Source organism: Stylophora pistillata, chromosome 10 (genome assembly GCF_964205215.1).
Source record: "Stylophora pistillata chromosome 10, jaStyPist1.2, whole genome shotgun sequence".
Lineage (NCBI taxonomy): Eukaryota > Metazoa > Cnidaria > Anthozoa > Scleractinia > Pocilloporidae > Stylophora > Stylophora pistillata.
Genome location: NC_142528.1, coordinates 25,831,834 through 25,850,370, shown reverse-complemented (window position 1 = coordinate 25,850,370; position 18,537 = coordinate 25,831,834). Strand labels below are relative to the sequence as shown.

At 39.1% G+C, this 18,537-nt stretch overlaps 1 protein-coding gene and 1 long non-coding RNA gene across 5 annotated transcripts; one reads left to right on the top strand and one right to left on the bottom strand.

Moving 5' to 3' along the window:
• Positions 1–1,117: 1,117 nt before the first annotated feature.
• On the bottom strand, positions 1,118–9,314 carry LOC111323030 (uncharacterized). Of its 4 annotated transcripts, none has more exons than XM_088735236.1 (2): positions 8,279–9,314; positions 1,118–1,694 (listed from the first exon to the last, which is right to left on the bottom strand). In XM_088735236.1, exons 1-2 carry the CDS (start codon positions 8,548–8,550, stop codon positions 1,280–1,282), a joined length of 687 nt encoding a protein of 228 aa, XP_088591362.1. In that variant the 5' UTR covers positions 8,551–9,314; the 3' UTR covers positions 1,118–1,279. The 4 variants fall into 4 exon arrangements, with proteins under 4 accessions (XP_088591362.1, XP_088591365.1, XP_088591364.1 ...); XM_088735239.1 differs by lacking the exon at positions 8,279–9,314 and adding an exon at positions 2,716–3,075 and having other exon boundaries at positions 1,118–1,691; XM_088735238.1 differs by lacking the exon at positions 8,279–9,314 and adding an exon at positions 2,716–3,073.
• Positions 9,315–10,879: 1,565 nt separating this feature from the next.
• LOC148722404 (uncharacterized) lies at positions 10,880–12,165 on the top strand. The gene is made up of 2 exons (XR_015992234.1): positions 10,880–11,159; positions 11,615–12,165. It is a non-coding gene; the product is annotated as an uncharacterized LOC148722404 (long non-coding RNA).
• The last annotated feature ends 6,372 nt before the right edge of the window (positions 12,166–18,537 follow it).

The following is an 18,537-nucleotide window of genomic DNA, read 5'->3' as shown; positions in this document are numbered from 1 at the left end:
TGATATATATTACAAAGTTTAATGATATATTACCATATTACAATATTACAAAAAATATGCACTGCCCGCAGTTAGCAAAGTCTAGTCGAGGCGGGCAGTGTTTACTACGTATATTATCGTCTCATGAAGAGGACACCTTTTGTTGTTGCGAGAGTGCCTCCCGAAAGAAAGTTTTAGTATATATAATAAACATACAGCCATTTGTTACTTCCGCAACAGTGGTTCTCAAGAGGAAGAGCCTAGATATGTCCTATTTTCGTTAGTAGTTTACGGAGCGGCACGAAGCTTCTGGTCGCATGTACCTGTATGTTAACGGTAATATTGTTTTAGTTTCCTTAATTTTTTCAAGTTTGGTACAATACTGAATGGAAAATGAGGCCATTAATGTGTGGAAAACAACCGCACCGGCGCGAATTGGACTATGGAACCAGAGGGAAGTTTGTGCTGAAATTGTTCACGTAAAAACTAATGCTGATTGTCTTCCCCTATTTTCCTTGTCCTGGGCATCCAAGACTGCTACTTTTTATCCTTGAATGGTCAAGAATCATGTTTGAGAATTGTCACGTGGGTGGCCTAGCTAACATGACCTCCCCCAAAGCTTGAAAAACACTTAAACCTCGTGGAATCGCTGTTTCATTTCACTCTTTTTTTTTGGGTCGGCTTGCTTGTGCTGGCCTTGCAACATGCTCATGACCTTGATACATGCTCACGTAATAAGCGCATAAGTGCATTCGCTCGCGCACAAAGCTTATCTTAGTGTCTCGTGAGGTCCACATATGCATTAATTTATTAGATTCGCCGACGGGCGGGGACACCGCAACAGCTTGCGCCAATTACTGCGGGCTCAATAAATCCACCCATCCCACCCCAGGTGAGGACATCCATCATACAGTAATCTCGTGTGTGGGAAATTAACGGTAGGAAATTCTTCTCAATTGTTTTAAGACCTGGAGTGTTGGTCCGGCCGGGGCTCGAACCCTCGATCTCCCGCACAACAGTCCAGCGCACTATGCATTGGGCTAACTTGAACAATTCTGAGTTCAGTATGTGAACAACGTTTCTGCTGTTGTAGGACTCCAAAACGGCTCTTCCCTTAAACAACGTGCATCAAATAACATGCATTTAGGTGTGCTTTATTATCAGCTAAGTCACTTGACTTGATCAATAACTTTACCAATTACAACTTTTTGCTAGCACAATTAGAGTTAAGATTAAAGACAGATGGCAAAACTTCTCTGAGCCTCGGTTTCTAAAAGACTGATTCAGCGGGTAGGTCCCTTTACTTTTTCCCAAACCGGAACCTCGGGATTCTCGGTCGCGGGATTCTTGGAAACCTCGGTCGCGGGATTCTGGGAAATCTCGGTCGCGGGATTCTTGGAAATCTCGGTCGCGGGATTCTTGGAAATCGAGGTCGCGGGATTCTTGGAAATCTCGGTCGCGGGATTCTTGGAAATCTCGGTCGCGGGATTCTTGGAAATCTCGGTCGCGGGATTCTTGGCAATCTCGGTCGCGGGATTCTTGGCAATCTCGGTCGCGGGATTCTTGGCAATCTCGGTCGCGGGATTCTTGGCAATCTCGGTCGCGGGATTCTTGGTAATCTCGGTCGCGGGATTCTCGGCAATCTCGGTCGCGGGATTCTTGGAATTCTGATTTTGCGTAAAAATGGTATTGGATCAGCTTGAACGTCACTGCTTCTGAAAGAAGACATAAGAAAGGAATTATAATGACTTTTCCTTCAGTTTGGGCGCGATATCAAGTTACCAGCTGATTTATTTCCAAAAATAAACTGAATGAGACGTTTTGTCTCTCTTACGGAGAAACTCTGATGATGGCTTCAGCACAGGTTGTCGATCGAAACGTCAGTCACCACCACCGACAACAGTCCTACTCAGGACTACAGTGACTCCCCCGGATGATCACACTACACTTTCAAATTCTGTGTTGGCATTTGAATTTGGTTTTGTGAAGAAGAGAGGGCAGGTCATTTTTAAGACTTGATCCATAAGAAGGTCATTTCCTTATGACTGCATATTATTTCTCGTTACCGTGAATTGCCTGTACATTTTAGAAAGGAGGAAAATGTAGCTAGTGCCAGGTTCAGTTTATGATTTTGCATTTGCAAACATTACACCTGGGTGCCCACTCGAGTATAGAGGAATGGAAATCCTCTGAAAACCAAAACTCGAAATGTCCATAATCTCAATTAATTTAGAATAGCGATAACTGCAACCCAATTGGAGTTCATAGATTTCACTGCAATCATAATATAGATAATTTCTGGGGCAAGTCTTTTAATTCCAAGTTGAACTTTATTAACTTTGGCCCCAAAACGACCTACAGGAAAATACCAGTTACAAGCAAAAAGTAACCAATGATTATCGTACAAGCTTAGAAATGTCTCCATTGTAATAACACAGATTGCATGGGGGCATACATTTTCGAGCCAAACTCGATTGCAAATAAAAACGTTGTTTGTTTAACTTTTCTCAAACATTTTACAGCTTCCTTAGTCGTGGGTCGCATAAAAAGATAATGTGATCTCTTTCGTGTACGTACAGGAAGAATCTTTTAATAAATGGTTAATCCAAATCTTTTTTTGGCCCTTTTCCTTGAGTATTCTTTGTTCTTGGGTTCGATACGTTTAAATGAAAACTAACGTCGCAGTACAACCAAAACATTTTCGCATTTGTGGGGGCAAAAAAAGCTCCGACTCACCCGTTTGGATTCTCTTCTTCCTTTTCGTCTTCATCATTGTCAACTTCATCTTCATCTTCATCATTGTCAACTTCATTTTTGTAATCGCTCAGTTCATCTTCAAATCCTTCATCAGCATTGGTGTCGACTGCATCCTTCACAGCGCCCAAATCGTCAGATTGATCGGCTTCATAGGCAGCTGTTTCTAGGGGTTCATAGGATACAACAGCCTGCAAAGATACAGCCAGGCAGAATGCCACGAGGGCGGAAAGAACAAACTTGTTCATTCCGGTCCTTTTCTTGCTTGGGCCTCCAACAACTTAGCAGCTCCTTTGTAGAAGCAGTGCTGCTCTGATGATTTTGTCATTGGAGAGGGACATTTATACTCGCGAAAACCTGGGAAAACGTTTGTAGAACTTCAAATATTGTTCCTGCAATAGATTATATTGGCCTTCTTGGTCAACACAAACGTCGCGTTCTATGTGCTCTTCAAGAAGGCTTTAAGTATTTCCGTACTCGCCAAGTGTAAAATGACTGACATAAAGTTTTTGGCAAATGCGTTATTTTAAGATTTATTTTTGTATCATTCGTAATCTTTTGTATTTTCTTTTAATCTATAAAATCAGGGGAATATATTCTCTTGATAAATTTTATGTATATATTTAAGCTACAAAAATGAAAATTTGCATCGCTGTTTTGTTGCCAATTTTTGGTTACTATTTTTTCTTTTACGCGAGCTTTTTCTTTTGTATTTCGAGTGTAGTGGACAATTGAGCCTTTCATTACGTAACTGAAGGGTGAGGTTAGCAACGAAACCAAAATTGGCTATACTGGAAAACATGCTTTTGTTGCTGTTGTTCCTGATGTTAGAAGGCTTTGATTAGTACGTAATTGTAGTGAGGTTACACCCAAGGTTGACGCACAAACATTGAAAATATTTCCTTTAGTACTTAATTAATTTGCTTTTAGATGGATGAGCTAAGCATTGTTTTATTTATATTGTTTCATACACTGAATTTGCACTTTGTCTTTGTTCCTTTTTTTTATGTTGGGACTCTTCGATTGACATGGATAAGTTGATGATGTCACTTGTAAAGTCATGGCACGACAAGTATACTTGACATTAATTCACCAATATTACGCTTTATTTTCCTATTTTTTAAAATTAATATATTTTAAATTAGTTAATTTTTTTAGGCTATTGTTAGATTTTTGTGGACCTGATTGTGCACAATATTAATAAGGAACTCCGATCCCAATCAATCAATAGAAACTGCACATCAAAATATCTAATATCAAGGTTCCTTTAAACACATGAAAAGTGATTCTGCACGGCCAGGGAGCTGGTAACCAACACAGTGTAGCTCTGTTGCTTTCATCTTAGATCTTACTTTGAGGAGTGGAGAAGTAAATGCCCCGCAAAAGGACAGTTACAGAAGGAGGAACGGATCAGACTAAATGCCATGAGTCAGAATGATGTGTAAGGACTTTAGCTCAACACGTAACTGGGCGAGGGAATGAGGTGCACTCACTGGTGAACTTTTGATAACTATTGCGCTGCAGAGTTATTTCTCACGGAATTATTTAAGTTTCCTTGAGCACATTTGATAACTATTGCGCAGCAGAGTTATTTCTCACGGGATTATTTAAGTTTCCTTGTGGAGGAAATGATTGGTCGTAACTCTAGTGATATCGTGAATAAAGGTTAATGTCACGAAATGGTACAGGAAGTTTTGCTCCTGCCTTATGTTAGCTTGGCATTTAAATTGCTTTAGGTGCCTAAGTTTCCTTTTATTTAAATTAGATAATCAAGAAGGAAACGAACACAACTGAAGAGTTATTTGTTCTGAAACAATTTAACCGCTCATTATGATTTGTTAGGCGTCATTTGTTCTGCATAGTAACGGCAATCTAATGCAAATGAGAAGCGATAGATATCGGTGATATTTGTACTTTTGCGGCCTTAAAGTCACGCATGCTTGTAACCAATTTTTAATGGGGCACTTAAACACCGCAAAAGATAATGACGATTTTCTCGGGTCCTCCTCGGTGTAAAAACCTGACAAGGGTTTCTTTGTTTCGAGGTATTGTTTTGCTGTACGCTATTGTTTATAATGTTTTGTTGTCGTTGTTTTACGTCCCTCGTGAGCTTCACAGGTTTTTACACCGAGGATGAGCCATTTTCTCGGGATCTAACTTTTGTAATTCGATGGAAAATCTACGCGAAAACAATTTAATTGTAGGAGACATTTTATATACTGATCTGCAAAAGAGGTTTTTCTCGATAATTTGATATATTCAAACAACAATACTCCCAAACAACTTGTGACTGCGACAATTGTAACTTCTCAACAACACAATTACTGATAAAGAAGGCGATTTACTGACAGTGAACAATGTGGGTTGAAACTCTAAAGTAATAAATAAATACAAAATTACAACAATTGATTAAGTGAAGGTGATATGAAAGAAATACACTGAGCCAACTTGAAACGACAATACTTACATTGTTACGATTACTGCAAAACTGCGCTTGACGAAAAAACACTGTCCGAAGACGAAATGAAGAATAAAGGAACCGCTTGAAAGCGAACTGCGACTAGCGCGACTACCGAAAAAAGAAGGGCCCTGAACAGAGAAAACTAAGTTTATATATGCACGAAAAACTAAAATTAATGCATGCGAAAACGACTCTCACTGAAAGTGCAATTGACGCCAATAATTGCAAAAGAAACAATAATGAACGAAAGTACGTGACAGGGAAAACAACAGAAACTAACTAACCGGTGAGAAAACATTAATAGACGACGAGAAACAGTAACAACACAAAGAAGAATCCCTAATTAATGATTGAATACATTCCGCACGCTAAGATTTTACACCACTTAACAAGGTCGTCATCACGGCAAGAGCGACATCTTTTCCAAGTACCAGAAGCATAGAATACAAATTGAGTTATGATAGTAATCTTTTTTCTCTGCCCTGCGCTCGTTCCAAAACGAATGATATCTTTCTTTATTCAACAATCGAGCTAAAAACTCACCATGCCTTTCATTGTTGATCTCAGAGGTGTTTGTCACATATGAAGCTAGCAATGGCCTGGTTGACTACGAATGTTTCTAAAATGTAGCCCTCGCAGCCCTCGCTTTACTGCTGGTAGCCTGAAATAGAAAGGTCTGCGGTTGGAAGATATCTTTCTTTAGTGGATATCTCTTTTCCACCTCCAGTCTAGAGAAATAAATTTTGGCAATAATGTACAAATGTTCCCATTACCTTTATATAATTTCCATTAAAGGAACCTATCGTCTCGGGAAGAGGACACCTTTTGTTGTTGCGAGGGTGCCTCCCGAAAGAAAGTTTTAATATAGATAATAAATATACAGCAATTTGTTACTTCCGCAACATTGGTTCTCAAGAGGGAGAGCCAAGATATGTGCCATTTTCGTCAGTAGATTACGGCCCGGCACGAAGGTTCTGGTCACATGTACATGTGTGTTAGCGGTAATATTGTTTTAGTTTCCAAGTTCGGTACAATATTGAATGGAAAATGAAGCCGTTAATGTGTGGAAAACAACCGCATCGGCGCGAATTGGACTATGAAACCAGAGGGAAGTTTGTGCTGAAATTGTTCACGTAAAAACTAATGCTGATTGTCTTCCCTATTTTCCTTGTCCTCGACATTGAAGAGTGCTATTTTTTATCCTTTCATGGTCAAGAATCATGTTTGAGAATTGTCGCGTGAGTGGTTTTGCTAGCCTGACCCCACAAAGCTTGAAAAACACCTAAATCTCATGGTATCGTTGTTTTACCTTATTTTATTTTTTTTTGGATCGGCTTGCTTGTGCTGGCCTTGCAACATGCTCATGGCCTTGATACACGCTCACGTAACAAGCGCATAAGTGCATACGCTTGCGCACACAGCTTATCTTAGTGACTCGTGAGGTCTATATTAAAACTTGTTCAATTCTGAGTTCAGTATGTGAACGATGTTTCTGCTGTGATATAGTTGGGGACTGCAAATTCTACCCTTAAACAATGTGCATCAAATAACATCCATTTAAGTGTGCTTTATTATCAGCTATATGTAATTGTATTTCGAATATTTAGACAGGGTAGCCCAGTTCAGCTAATAGCTAGTTTAAATGGGGCCCTGGCCCTCAGTTAAGTTACTTGACTTGATCAATAACTTTACCAATTACAACTTCTTGCTAACACAATTTGAGTTAAAATTAAAGAGAGATGGCAAAATTTCTAATAGCCTCCGGTTTCTAAATGACTAAGTCAGCGGGTAGGTCCCTTTACTTTTTCCCAATCCGGAACCTCGGGATTCTTGGAAGTCTCGGTCGCGGGATTCTTGGAAATCTCGGTCGCGGGATTCTTGGAAATCTCGGTCGCGGGATTCTTGGAAATCTCGGTCGCGGAATTCTTGGAAATCTCGGTCGCGGAATTCTCGGAAATCTCGGTCGCGGGATTCTTGGAAATCTTGGACGTGGAATTCTTGGAAATCTCGGTCGCGGGATTCTTGGAATTCTGATTCTGCGAAAAAATGGTACTGGATCTGCTTGAACGTCACTGCTTCTGAAAGAAGACATAAGAAAGGAATTAGGACTTTTCCTTCAGTTTGGGCACGATATCAAGTAACCAGCTGATTTATTTCAAAAAATAAACTGAATCAGAAATTTTGTCTCCCTTACGGAGAAACTCTGAGGATGGCTTCGGCACAGGTTGTCCAAACGTCAGTCACCACCACCGACAACAGTCCTTCTCAGGACTACCGTGACTCCCCCGGATGATCACACTACACTTTCAAATTCTGATGGGGCATTTGGTTTAGTAAAGAAGAGAGGGCAGGTCATTTTTACGACTTGATCCATAAGAAGGTCATTTCCCTATGACTCCATGCTATTTCTCGTTACCGTGAATTGCCTGTACATTTTAAAAAGGACGAAATTGTAGCTAGTGCAAGGTTCAGTTTATGGTTTTGCATTTGCAAACATTACACCTGTGTGCCCACCCGAGTGCAAAGGAATGAAAATCCTCTGAAAACCAAAACTCAAAATGTCCATAATCTCTATTAATTTAGTATAGCGATAACTGCAACCCAATTGGAGTTCATGGATTCCACTGCAATCATAATATAGATGATTTCTGGGGCAAGTTTTTTTTATTCTCAGTAGAACTTTGACCCAAAAACGACCTACAAGAAAATACCGGTCACAATCGAAAAGTAACCAAAGATTATCGTGCAAGCGTAGAAATGCCTCCATTCTAATAATACAGATTGCATAGTGGCATACATTTTCGAGCCAAACTCGATTGCAAATAAAAACGTTGTTTGTTAAACTTTTCTCAAACATTTTGCAGCTTCCTTGGTCGCATGAAAAGATAATGTAATCTCTTTCGTGTACGTAAAGGAAGAATCTTTTAATAAATGGGTTAATCCAAATCATTTTTTGGCCCTTTTCCTTGAGTATTCTTTGTTCTTGGGTTGGGATTGGCGTCCGATACGTTTAAATGAAAACTAACTTAGCAGTACAACCAAAACATTTTGACGTTTGTGGTGGCAAAAAAAGCTCCGACTCACCCGTTTGGATTCTCTTCGTCCTCTTCGTCTTCATCATTGTCAACTTCATCTTCATCTTCATCATTGTCAACTTCATCTTCATCTTTGTAATCGCTCAGTTCATCTTCAAATCCTTCGTCAGCATTGGTGTCGACTGCATCCTTCACAGCGCCCAAATCGTCAGATTGATCGGCTTCATAGGCAGCTGTTTCTAGGGGTTCATAGGATACAACAGCCTGCAAAGATACAGCCAGGCAGAATGCCACGAGGGCGGAAAGAACAAACTTGTTCATTCCGGTCCTTTTCTTGCTTGGGCCTCCAACAACTTAGCAGCTTCTTTGTAGAAGCAGTGCTACTCTGATGATTTTGTCATTGGAGAGGGGCATTTATACTCGCGAAAACCTGGGAAAACGTGTCTAGAACTTCAAAATATTGTTCCTGTAATAGATTATACTGGCCTTCTTGGTCAACACAAACGTCGGGTTCTATGTGCTCTTCAAGAAGGCTTTAAGTATTTCCGTACTCGAAAATGCGTTATTGTAAGTTTTATTTTTATATCATTCGTAATCTTTTGTACTTTTCTTTAATCTGTAAAATCAGGAGAATATATTCTCTTGATAATATTAAGTTACAAAAATGAAAATTTGCATCGCTGTTTCAATGCTGTTCCATATTTTCGTTTTCTTTCTTTTTTATTTATTTATTTATTTTTTGTTACCAATTTTTGGTTACTATATTTTTCTTTTTATGCGAGCTTTTTCTTTGGTATTTCCAGTTGTCGTGGACAATCGAACCTTTCATTACGTAACTGAAGGGTGAGGTTAACAACGAAACCAAAATTGGCTATACTGGAAAAAGTATTTTTGTTAGCGCTGTTGTTCCTGAAGTCAGAAGACTTTGATTGGTATGTAATTGTAGTGAGGTTACATATGAGGCTGACGCACAAAAATTGAAAATAATTACTTCTAGTACTTAACTACTTTGCCTTTAGACGAATGAGCTGACAATTGTTTCATTGACAAGTACACTTGACATTGATTCACCGTCATCACGCATTTTTTTTTCTTTTCCTTTTTTTTTTTGATTAATACACTTTTAATTAGTTGTTTTTTTTTAGGCTATTGTTAGATTTTTGTGGACCTGATCACGCGCAATATTGATAAGGAATTCCAACCATTCACAACCATTTGATAAAAACTGCACATCAAAATATCCAATTGCAAGGTTCCTTTGAACACATGAAAAGTGATTCTGCACGACCAGGGAGCTGGTAACCAACTCTGCAGTTCTGTTGCTTTCATCTTAGATCTTACTTTAAGGAGTGGAGAAAAAAATGCCTCTGAAAAGTAAATTTACAGAAGGAGGAACGGATCCAAGGCCATATGCCATGAGCCAGGATGATGTGTAAGGACTTTAGCTCAACACATAACTGGGCAAAGGAACGAAGTGCACTTAAGCACATTTGATAAATATTACGCTGTAGAGTTGGTTCTCACGGAATCATTTTCTCCACAAGATTTTTTTCTCGACAAGATTTTTTTCTCCACAAGATTTTTTTCTCCACAAGATTCCTTCTGGAGAAAATGATTCGTCGTAACTCTAGTGATATCGTGAATAAAGTTTAATGTCACGAAATGGTACTCGAAGTTTTGCTCATGCCTTGTATTAGCTTGGCATTAAATCGTTTATATGCCTGAGTGTTCCTTTTATTTAAATTAAATAATCAAAGAGGAAACGCACACAAATATTTGATCGGCCAATATGATAGTAGTGACCAGGATACCAACATAAACTCGTTGAAGCCCTGCATGCACCATTTTGAAATCTTTTGAGATAATAGTAATGAACGTATTTTTTAGCCTTTTTTCCTTGTAACAGAAGTGATCCAGACTAAACTTGGCTTAAATTTTGAGTTTTCAGTAACATTCGTACTCCAGCAGGAAAACTGGTGTATCTTTAGAAATATCAAAGAGGAAACTTACGCCTATAGCTTCCGTCACGTTACCAATGCAATGTGAAAAATTGAAGAGTGGTTTTGATAGTTTTGACAGTTTTGTATTGGCACGTTTCGGCGATGTAACTGGAGTGATTTCATCTATCATTTAAGATTTTTCTGGTTAAAAACATTCTACATATTTAAATAAGTTAAGTGTTTTAGGTTCTCTGTTTTTTAAATTTAGGAGTATATGTGAGCCTAGGACTGTGAATTTGACGGCAATATTTTCTTTCTTGTCTGCCTCTTTGCTTCACCGTTTACCCTCTGGCTTGAAATATACGTGCCTTCTTACGCAGCCCTCCTAAGTTTTAGTTTGTAAAGAGGTTAGAATTCAGTACAATATATCAAATATCAAATCGTGACGTGAATTTTTTTAGCTTGTTGATGTTTTCATTTATTCATGGTGTGCTTAGTACCATTAACCAGTGGCGCAAAAAAGAGAAGATTCTACTTCTCTTGTTTTTTTTGTTTTGGCTTGTTTTGTCCTTCGCTGGTAACAAAGCGATTCTACGAACTTACATTCCATTGGCCAGAGAAGCAAAGAATTGTTCCTATGATAAAACAAAAAATAGATCTTTTTGATTTTCTCTCTGCAAGATATTTTTCTGTCTGCCTTTCTGCTTATTCATTTTCTATTGGCTTTGTATTTAAATGCTTTTTGTCGAATCTCATGAGCTATGAAATATTTGTAGAAGAAAGTTAGAAGTCAGGCACACTATCTCAGATAAGAATATTATAGCTTGTTGTTGTCTTTATTTTGCACACCATGTGCTTAATACGCCCAATCATGACACGTAAAGAAAGAACGCAATATCTTATATTATCTATGCCTCGCGTTTTCTTTTGTTTTTGCTCCTGTTGGTGACGAACATTCTTGTTTGAAAATACCATCATGGGATAGTCGAGGTAAGAGCTCAACGGTCATTGAGTATTTGGAAAATAGCAGAGGTGATAACCTTACATGTACAGTAGCTGAGGTGATCGAAGGTTGCAAACTGAAGTAGATGAGGTGATCGATAGTTGTAGATATTGTTGAGGTATTAAAGGGGGTATGCTGCGTCGGTGGGGGTAACAAGGTAATTGAGCTCTATCAACTTAGTTGAAATTGTAAATGGGCCACCGTAAAGAGTTAAAAAGCTGACGTTTCGAGAGTTAGCCCTTTGTCAGAGGGAATCATGACGAAGCGAATGACGAATGACTTTCGCTCTGACGAAGGGCTAACGCTCGAGACGTCAGCTTTTTAACTCTTTATTGTTAAGGTATTAGCCCGTTTCAGCTTGTTGTACAGATTTTGTTAGCTCCAATAGCAACAAAACTACAATAACAACATCCTATATTTTCTAATTTCTCCTTTTGTCTAGGCTTTTGTTGGTGACTAACATATTGCGAGCTAAAAATATCAATGGTGATGCGTGTGAATGCTGTTCTAGGCCGGAGATAGAAGATTTTTATGATCCCCTTTCTACCAAACTAAGGAATAACTAACATTGGAACATTGTGTTCCATTTCGCAATGGATGCATATTCTGAATTTGGTCAATGATTTGGACATTTAAACGTTGTGTACCATTTCGCAATGGATGTGTCTTCTGTAGCATGTGTCTTCTTAACATGTGTCTTCTTAGCATGTACTGCCAGAGACCTAATCAGCCTCATCGATCCGAGTTGAAATAAAGTTCACACCCATTCTGCCTTCGAACGATGTTGTGGAATGCGTTTTTGTTTTGTCCTCTCATTTGGTGATGAGTTTAAGAGCTTATTAACACACTCAAACTTAAATATGTGAAACACAATAGATGACAGTGTCATTAAAGTAGTTTTTTTTGGCTGCAAATAGATGACATGTCTTTTATGATCGAATATGTAAAAACGTTGATGGAAATGTATTACACTGAAGAAAAAATCACAACTTATTTTTAGTTGCATTAACAAAGTACATTTGCGTTTTGTCGTCATGATGTAGTGGTAATAGGCACTCCATCAGATCTCTAAATTAAAAAAATAAGCTACAAAGATCAGCATGAGTCAGGCTATGGTTTCTGGCATATCTAGATCTATTCCAGAGTTGAACAAAAAGTGAACATTTTAGTAGATTTACCATCCCACGTGTTTCATTAATAATATTTGAATGGCGTTTAATTTGTCACCAACCAAAGGAAAACCTAAAAGGAATGAGAAAATGGGATATCGTTGTTTTTTGTTCCTGTTCGAGCTCAAATTTCAGTGACGTAACGCTGAAACGAGCCAAAACATATCTCAAAGCTATGACATAAACTACTCTACATCTTCAACTGAATGATTATCCAACTATAATTGGGGTAAGTTTCTAAAGAAATTGTGGTGCTGCGTCGGTGGAGGTAACAAATTGGGACCGTATAGAGTTAAAAAGCTGACGTTTTAATCGTTAGCCCTTCGACAGAGCGAAAGGCGAAGGGCTAACGCTCAAAACGTAAGCTTTTGTTGTCCAACGTAAACTCAAATAAAGCTTTTATAAAATAAAGCTTTTATTGTCCCCGTAAACTCTTGTTGTCCAACTATTATTCAACTTCTCAAAACTGTTCAAGTGAGGGCCGAGAAACTTTTAGTTGTATCGATGAGATTAGTAACTGTCTCCTGAAATTTTCCAAACCTTAGATAACCTTGGGCTAGACTTGTATGTCAAGAAATATCATTATAAATAAAATAAATAATGCAGGCAAAAGTCAGTCAAGCATGAAGTTTGTGGTAGAATATCTAAACTGCTTTGATAATAGTTAGGGCCAACATTTTACTTCCACTTTGAACGATATTACATGTACAACTGAACAAGGGGCTGCTATCAACCTCTCTAGCCGTCGCAAGCATTTAAAAAAAGTGGCTTTTTTAATTTCGTTTCCGGCAGAGTCTGTCTATCACTCTTTTCAGTTTCCGCGAACCAGACAGAAAAGGTGCGAACAAAGCACGAATCAAACTAAAGTATGGGGCTCAAAGAAACAAAAAGAAACTCTTAATTTTCCTAAATTCCCCTTGTCGAAGGTCTTCGCGTGATTCGTACTTCCCTCACGCTTTTTTTTTCGCGTGGCTGAAAGAAATGGGAAGACACGCGTGTTATCAGCTGATAAAAAATAGGGACCTTAAGTAGTCAGGACGGCAACGCCAGGGAAGACGTCGATTAAAAAATGAATTTCTACTTTTAATTAGAATTTCGAAAATGGCTGCACGTGTTTACCATCTCATACAGCGCCACAACTCAACCTCAACATAACGTATAAAAGTAGCGTTGAGTTCCAAATGGAATTAAAATAATTTGCCGTCGCGATTTCGGTTCGCAGACGACGCGAATTTTGGTGAATTCATGTTGTTGTTTTGTAAAGGACGGCTAAGAAATGTACTAAGTTTTAAATGCACGTGTTGAGCTATTGTTCTGCCGATTAGATCTTTTGTTTTTCCACGTCCTCATTGTCGTCGCCGTCGTGGTTTGCTTAAAGTCCTTAATAAGGTTCCACGAGAATTTGATTCTTTTCAATCTCCAGTGCTGACCACGTGTTCAGTGTATGAATGATCCCTGTAAATTTACTGCAACAAATATTACATGTCTGATGGTGCATTTGTGACACGAACATCATGATACAAACTCATGATAACGAAAATTTATTTGAAAAATATTAGCATAAAAAAAAAAACTACGGGAATCGTACATTTGCTCCTACTTCAATTGAACATACGAAATTCAGGTAGAGGGACAATAAGTGAAGTATTCAGGAACACTTTTCGAGGCAAAAGTAGGCGAAATTCTGCAATGAAATCAATATTATTACTAACTTTGTAATCACAGCATAGATATCACACTTATGCGAGATGCTTCGTATCAACCACAGGGAGCCCAGACAAGCGACGAGTCTAGGCTCCCTGTGGTATCAACCACAGCACCGACGGCGGTATCGAATACAGACTGTATGTTCAAGATCATCGTACTTTCTTCCTTAATTGTAATTGTACAGTTCTAAAATTAACATTGTGGGATTCATGTCCGGATCATAGAATGTGAAGGGGCCTCTTGTTACTGAACGCCTTAATTACGGAGATCTGACTCGGAAATCATATATAAAGCGGTCAAACCTTTCCCTCAACAATCGTTTTCCGTTGATTTTTTTTTTTTTTTTTGCCATCATCGTGAAGGAATATCAATGTAAATCATTAAGCTTTAAAACCAACTTTCTCCAAAATTCCTGTGCACGTTTAGCGTGCGCCAGGCTTGATTTTCGCAACGCAGCGGTCAAACGTTGAGCATGCGCTCAAGGGCCAATTTTGATTGTGGCCACACTCCAACTTCCCTAATCTCCCATGCAGCCCTTTCCGGCGTCGTCACGCAAGCGAAAACTCCCCCACCAACGGCTGCTCACATTCGAACAACATTCCTTTCCCATTGTAATGTGTTAACCAATCAAAATAAAGTGATTGTCTGACAAACAACCAATGAACACGCGATATTTTTATTCCCGCGAATTCACAAGAAGCGCGTTAGCGTTAGTTTCTAAAGATGGAATGCAATGTTATCGAAACTCCGAAGAAAATATCAGATAATGATCGCTGTTTTTTTTTTTTTTGCTATTTTGCTGTTTCTAAAGATAAAGTCTGTTTATTTGGGAGAAGTGCTTGGGATTTTCCTGAGATAATAAAGGCTTGTATCGATGTTGACCGCTACAGCTATTCCAACTCAAGAGAGCTACAAGCTTCTAATAAAGTTCTTCAATAAAGTTCTTCTATAATTACTGTTATGACTTCTCTCTGATGCGAATTCAAGTTCTCAATACCAAAAGTATCTCGCACTAAGTCGAAAGCGTCTTCAAGAGACGCCATTTTGTCAGTTTCAACGCTCGGATAATCCGAATTCTGTGATTGGTTTGATTATTGAGGCGCGAACGCTTTCCAGAATATGGTAAGTAAATGCTGATTGGCCAATTTCCGGAAAGGAATGTTGTTCGAATGTGAGCAGCCGTTGGTGGGGGAGTTTTTGCTTGCGTGACGACGCCGGAAAGGGCTGCAAGGGAGACTACAACTTCTCGCGCAAAATCTCAAAGGTAAGGATAAGAAACGGCTGCTGTCAGGAAAAATATGCAAAGAATTGAAGCGTCTGTGGAAATCTGTAAAAGAAACGAACGATAGAGAACTCAAAGGTTATCTAATTACGGGTATCCTGTTGATTTGTCATCTCGTTTTGAAATTTAAAAGGTTTTACGTTTTCAAAACCTGAAAGGTCCCTTTTCCCCCATAGGAAAGTTTGCGCAAGCGTCGACGTTTGACCTCTGCGTTGTTTTCTCGAGTATGGGCTTGGATTTCCAGAGCGCGTGTTCATGTTGGTACTCAAGTATAGGCGTTGTTAATTACCTCTAAGTTGCACACAGTTTAACGTCAAACCCTTCCCTTGAAGGTAGGGAAGTCGCTGACTTGGCGCGGTGAAGACCTCGTTCTGGTGAATTTCGCGCCAAATTCGATCTTAATGACGTAAGAGTTGTGACGTAAGACCCCACATAGACTATTTTGTTCAAGCTTGACTTGTCCATTTTACTTTTGCATTTTTGGCGGTTACGGCATAAACCAATATTGCTGTAATACTAAACCATTTCGCTTTGTACTAAATCATTTGTCGTCATGCTAAACCATTTCACTTCACCGGTAAGCAGATTGATGCGATATTAAACCATTGTGCTTTACGATTAACCACTTGCCGATAACTTAAGAGCGTGTCCACGAGAAAACCGGGCAGAACTGGGCAAGGGCGATAAAGCTCAAATTACCGATTTGGCTCAAACTTGGCACAAATGCTAAGTATCATGAGTTAACAAATGTGTGAAAATAATAGGTCAAAATATTTAATTCCGTGGGAGATCTAGGGTCCCCCTAGGGAAAACCCCCTTTCCTGCATTTTCGCATATTTAATTAGCTAACTTTGCACTGCTGTGACAACCGAAAAGCCATCTGCAAATTCAATTAACTGATTTGTGTTCTCTATCTATCAAACTTTAAGAATATGGAACTGTTTTAGATTTTTCATCTCATTTATTCCCTTGCATCTCCCTTAAGTAAATACAACTTTTTCTGGTTTTAACAAAGTCCAAAAATAAGGGTATTTTAAGGCCCAATATCTCCGATGACCAACCACTTTTGATTAGTAATTCTACATGGGTAGTGGAAGCCATCACTGGACTTCCAATATCAGTAATAAAATTTTGGGGCAACTGATTTCATTCTCCGTGCTGACGTAAAATTTACATCTAACTCCTGCTTTTTAGCCTGTATCATCAAAAATCCGTAAACCACATCTTTGTTTCATTAACAAAAAATAGCTTGAAATTTACAAGAAATGTGCCTCAGCTGCAACTTTTGGCTCGATATCATTTGTTAGATAAGTAGCCATTATGTCAACAATATACCAGATTCGATTTGCTTCGTTGCCTTCTTGAAATATTAAACGCAGTGAGAGCTCTTGGGAAGATCGATCAAAATTATTGGTCTTCTTTTGCGTGATACTTATCGACTCACATGAAATGTGCTGGTAGCAAAAAGATAATTTGATGCCCTGAAAGCTGATGTTAATCAAAGAAAAATCCGCCATCTTTGATTACATCACGCCTGCAATTTTGTTCGTCGGTCAATCTGTGTTAAAATGTAACACAGATTTACGGCCAAAATATTTGACTTTTTATTTGTTAAGCTTGAGTTGAATGCTGGTTCACCGAAAAACAAAAAACCGGTTATATATAGGTCTCCTCTCTGCACAAGGAAAAAGAAAATGGTTAAAAAACTGACACTTATATAGAAATCACTTACATATTTTATCCAAGGTTTTCTTCTACATTTACAGGTAATCTCTTGCTGTCTACTGTTGGCTTTTCGTCGAGATGTACCTTAGAAATTTCTCCATTACAAATGAGCAGATTATTAATGAAAGGTGGAGCGAGGAAGGGAATGGGGTCAACAACCAATTTCGTAGTAACTGTCAGACAAAATTAATAGCCGCTCTTAAAGGTTACAAATAATAACCGACAATCCGCTAATGTTAACACCAAAACACGTAAAAAGTCCTCCTTCGTGCGCACATGCTCCTACTTTTCTTAGTGATTCAAGTAGGGCGGAGACCATCCTTCCACCGAAAGCTCCTTAAAGTCCGAAAATGTTAAAATGAGCAGTTGGCAAAGCAATGGATGAGAAAAATTGTGTACCAAGAATGTCAGCACGCTTTTCAAGATTGTGAGCGTCAGACTCAGCGATATTAGAGACCTTAAGCATCGACATCGAAATGGCACGACGACGACGGGCGGAAGTAAAATTTATCCGCGCGAGCGTTTTGCGCATGTGCGATGTTGTCCAAACGTCGTCCAGCCTTCGTCGACGACTGAATCTGAGCAGGTTTTACGTTCTGGTGAAAACGTAAGTAAACAACTAAACTTTTACATGCTGTTTGGACGGAAGACCATGATGTCTTGATGCTTCGCGAAGCTGTAACGAGTGAACCTTTCAATTTCAAACCGAAAAGCAGTGAGAAAGGGAAAGTATGGGAAAGCATCACAGGTTGACAGGGCAAAGGACCTCATGATTACAGTTTAATACACACATAGTCAATCATTTGATTGGTGATCATGCTAAGAACTGGAACAGGTTTAGCGAACCTATGGATCACGTCCCCATATCTGTCTGGGTGTGAAAGCCGCTTTAGCAGCACGCAGAGACCTTCTAGTCCATCACAAACAAAGCGCTGACTACAGGTAAGCGTGTCAGAGATTTGCAAAACTTCCTTCAGAATTCGTTCGATTTCCAAAGCGAAACTCTGCAAAACTCTCAGACTCATCAAGCTCTTCCACGTCAAAAGGTGCGTACGAATCGTACGGAAATTCGAGGTTTTTCGATGCATAGAGGTCGTATACAGAACAACAAATTCATCATCATCGATGAAATCATCGTCGTGATTAATTAGAAGCAGATTTCGGACGTTTTTGAAAGCCATAACAAGAGCAACTAGTCAGAGAACCAAAACTCGTCGTCGCCTCAAAACAACACACTGCTTAACTTTCGTTTTCCCGCCGAGAACGAAACCCTCGACCCAATCCTCCTTGGGTTGCGAACCTCGTCGACGTGCATTTCGTTGTCGATCGCTATTGCGGTAGTGACTGATGACCGACTTACGTCACTTGAGTCTTACAGCCAATAACATCACGGCAAAACCAACCGATCATTTTACACGAACTGGAATAAGAACATTCTACTGACAACAATCATTCACTTGACTCTGATGATGACTTCCGCAC

Bases quoted from the DNA above. Each gene is read 5' to 3' on its own strand.
- LOC111323030 (XM_088735236.1), bottom strand. From the start codon at position 8,550: ATGAACAAGTTTGTTCTTTCCGCCCTCGTGGCATTCTGCCTGGCTGTA. The intron at 1,695-8,278 runs GTGAGTCGGAGC...GTCTTCTTTCAG, and splicing joins GACGAAGAGAATCCAAACGG to AAGCAGTGACGTTCAAGCTG.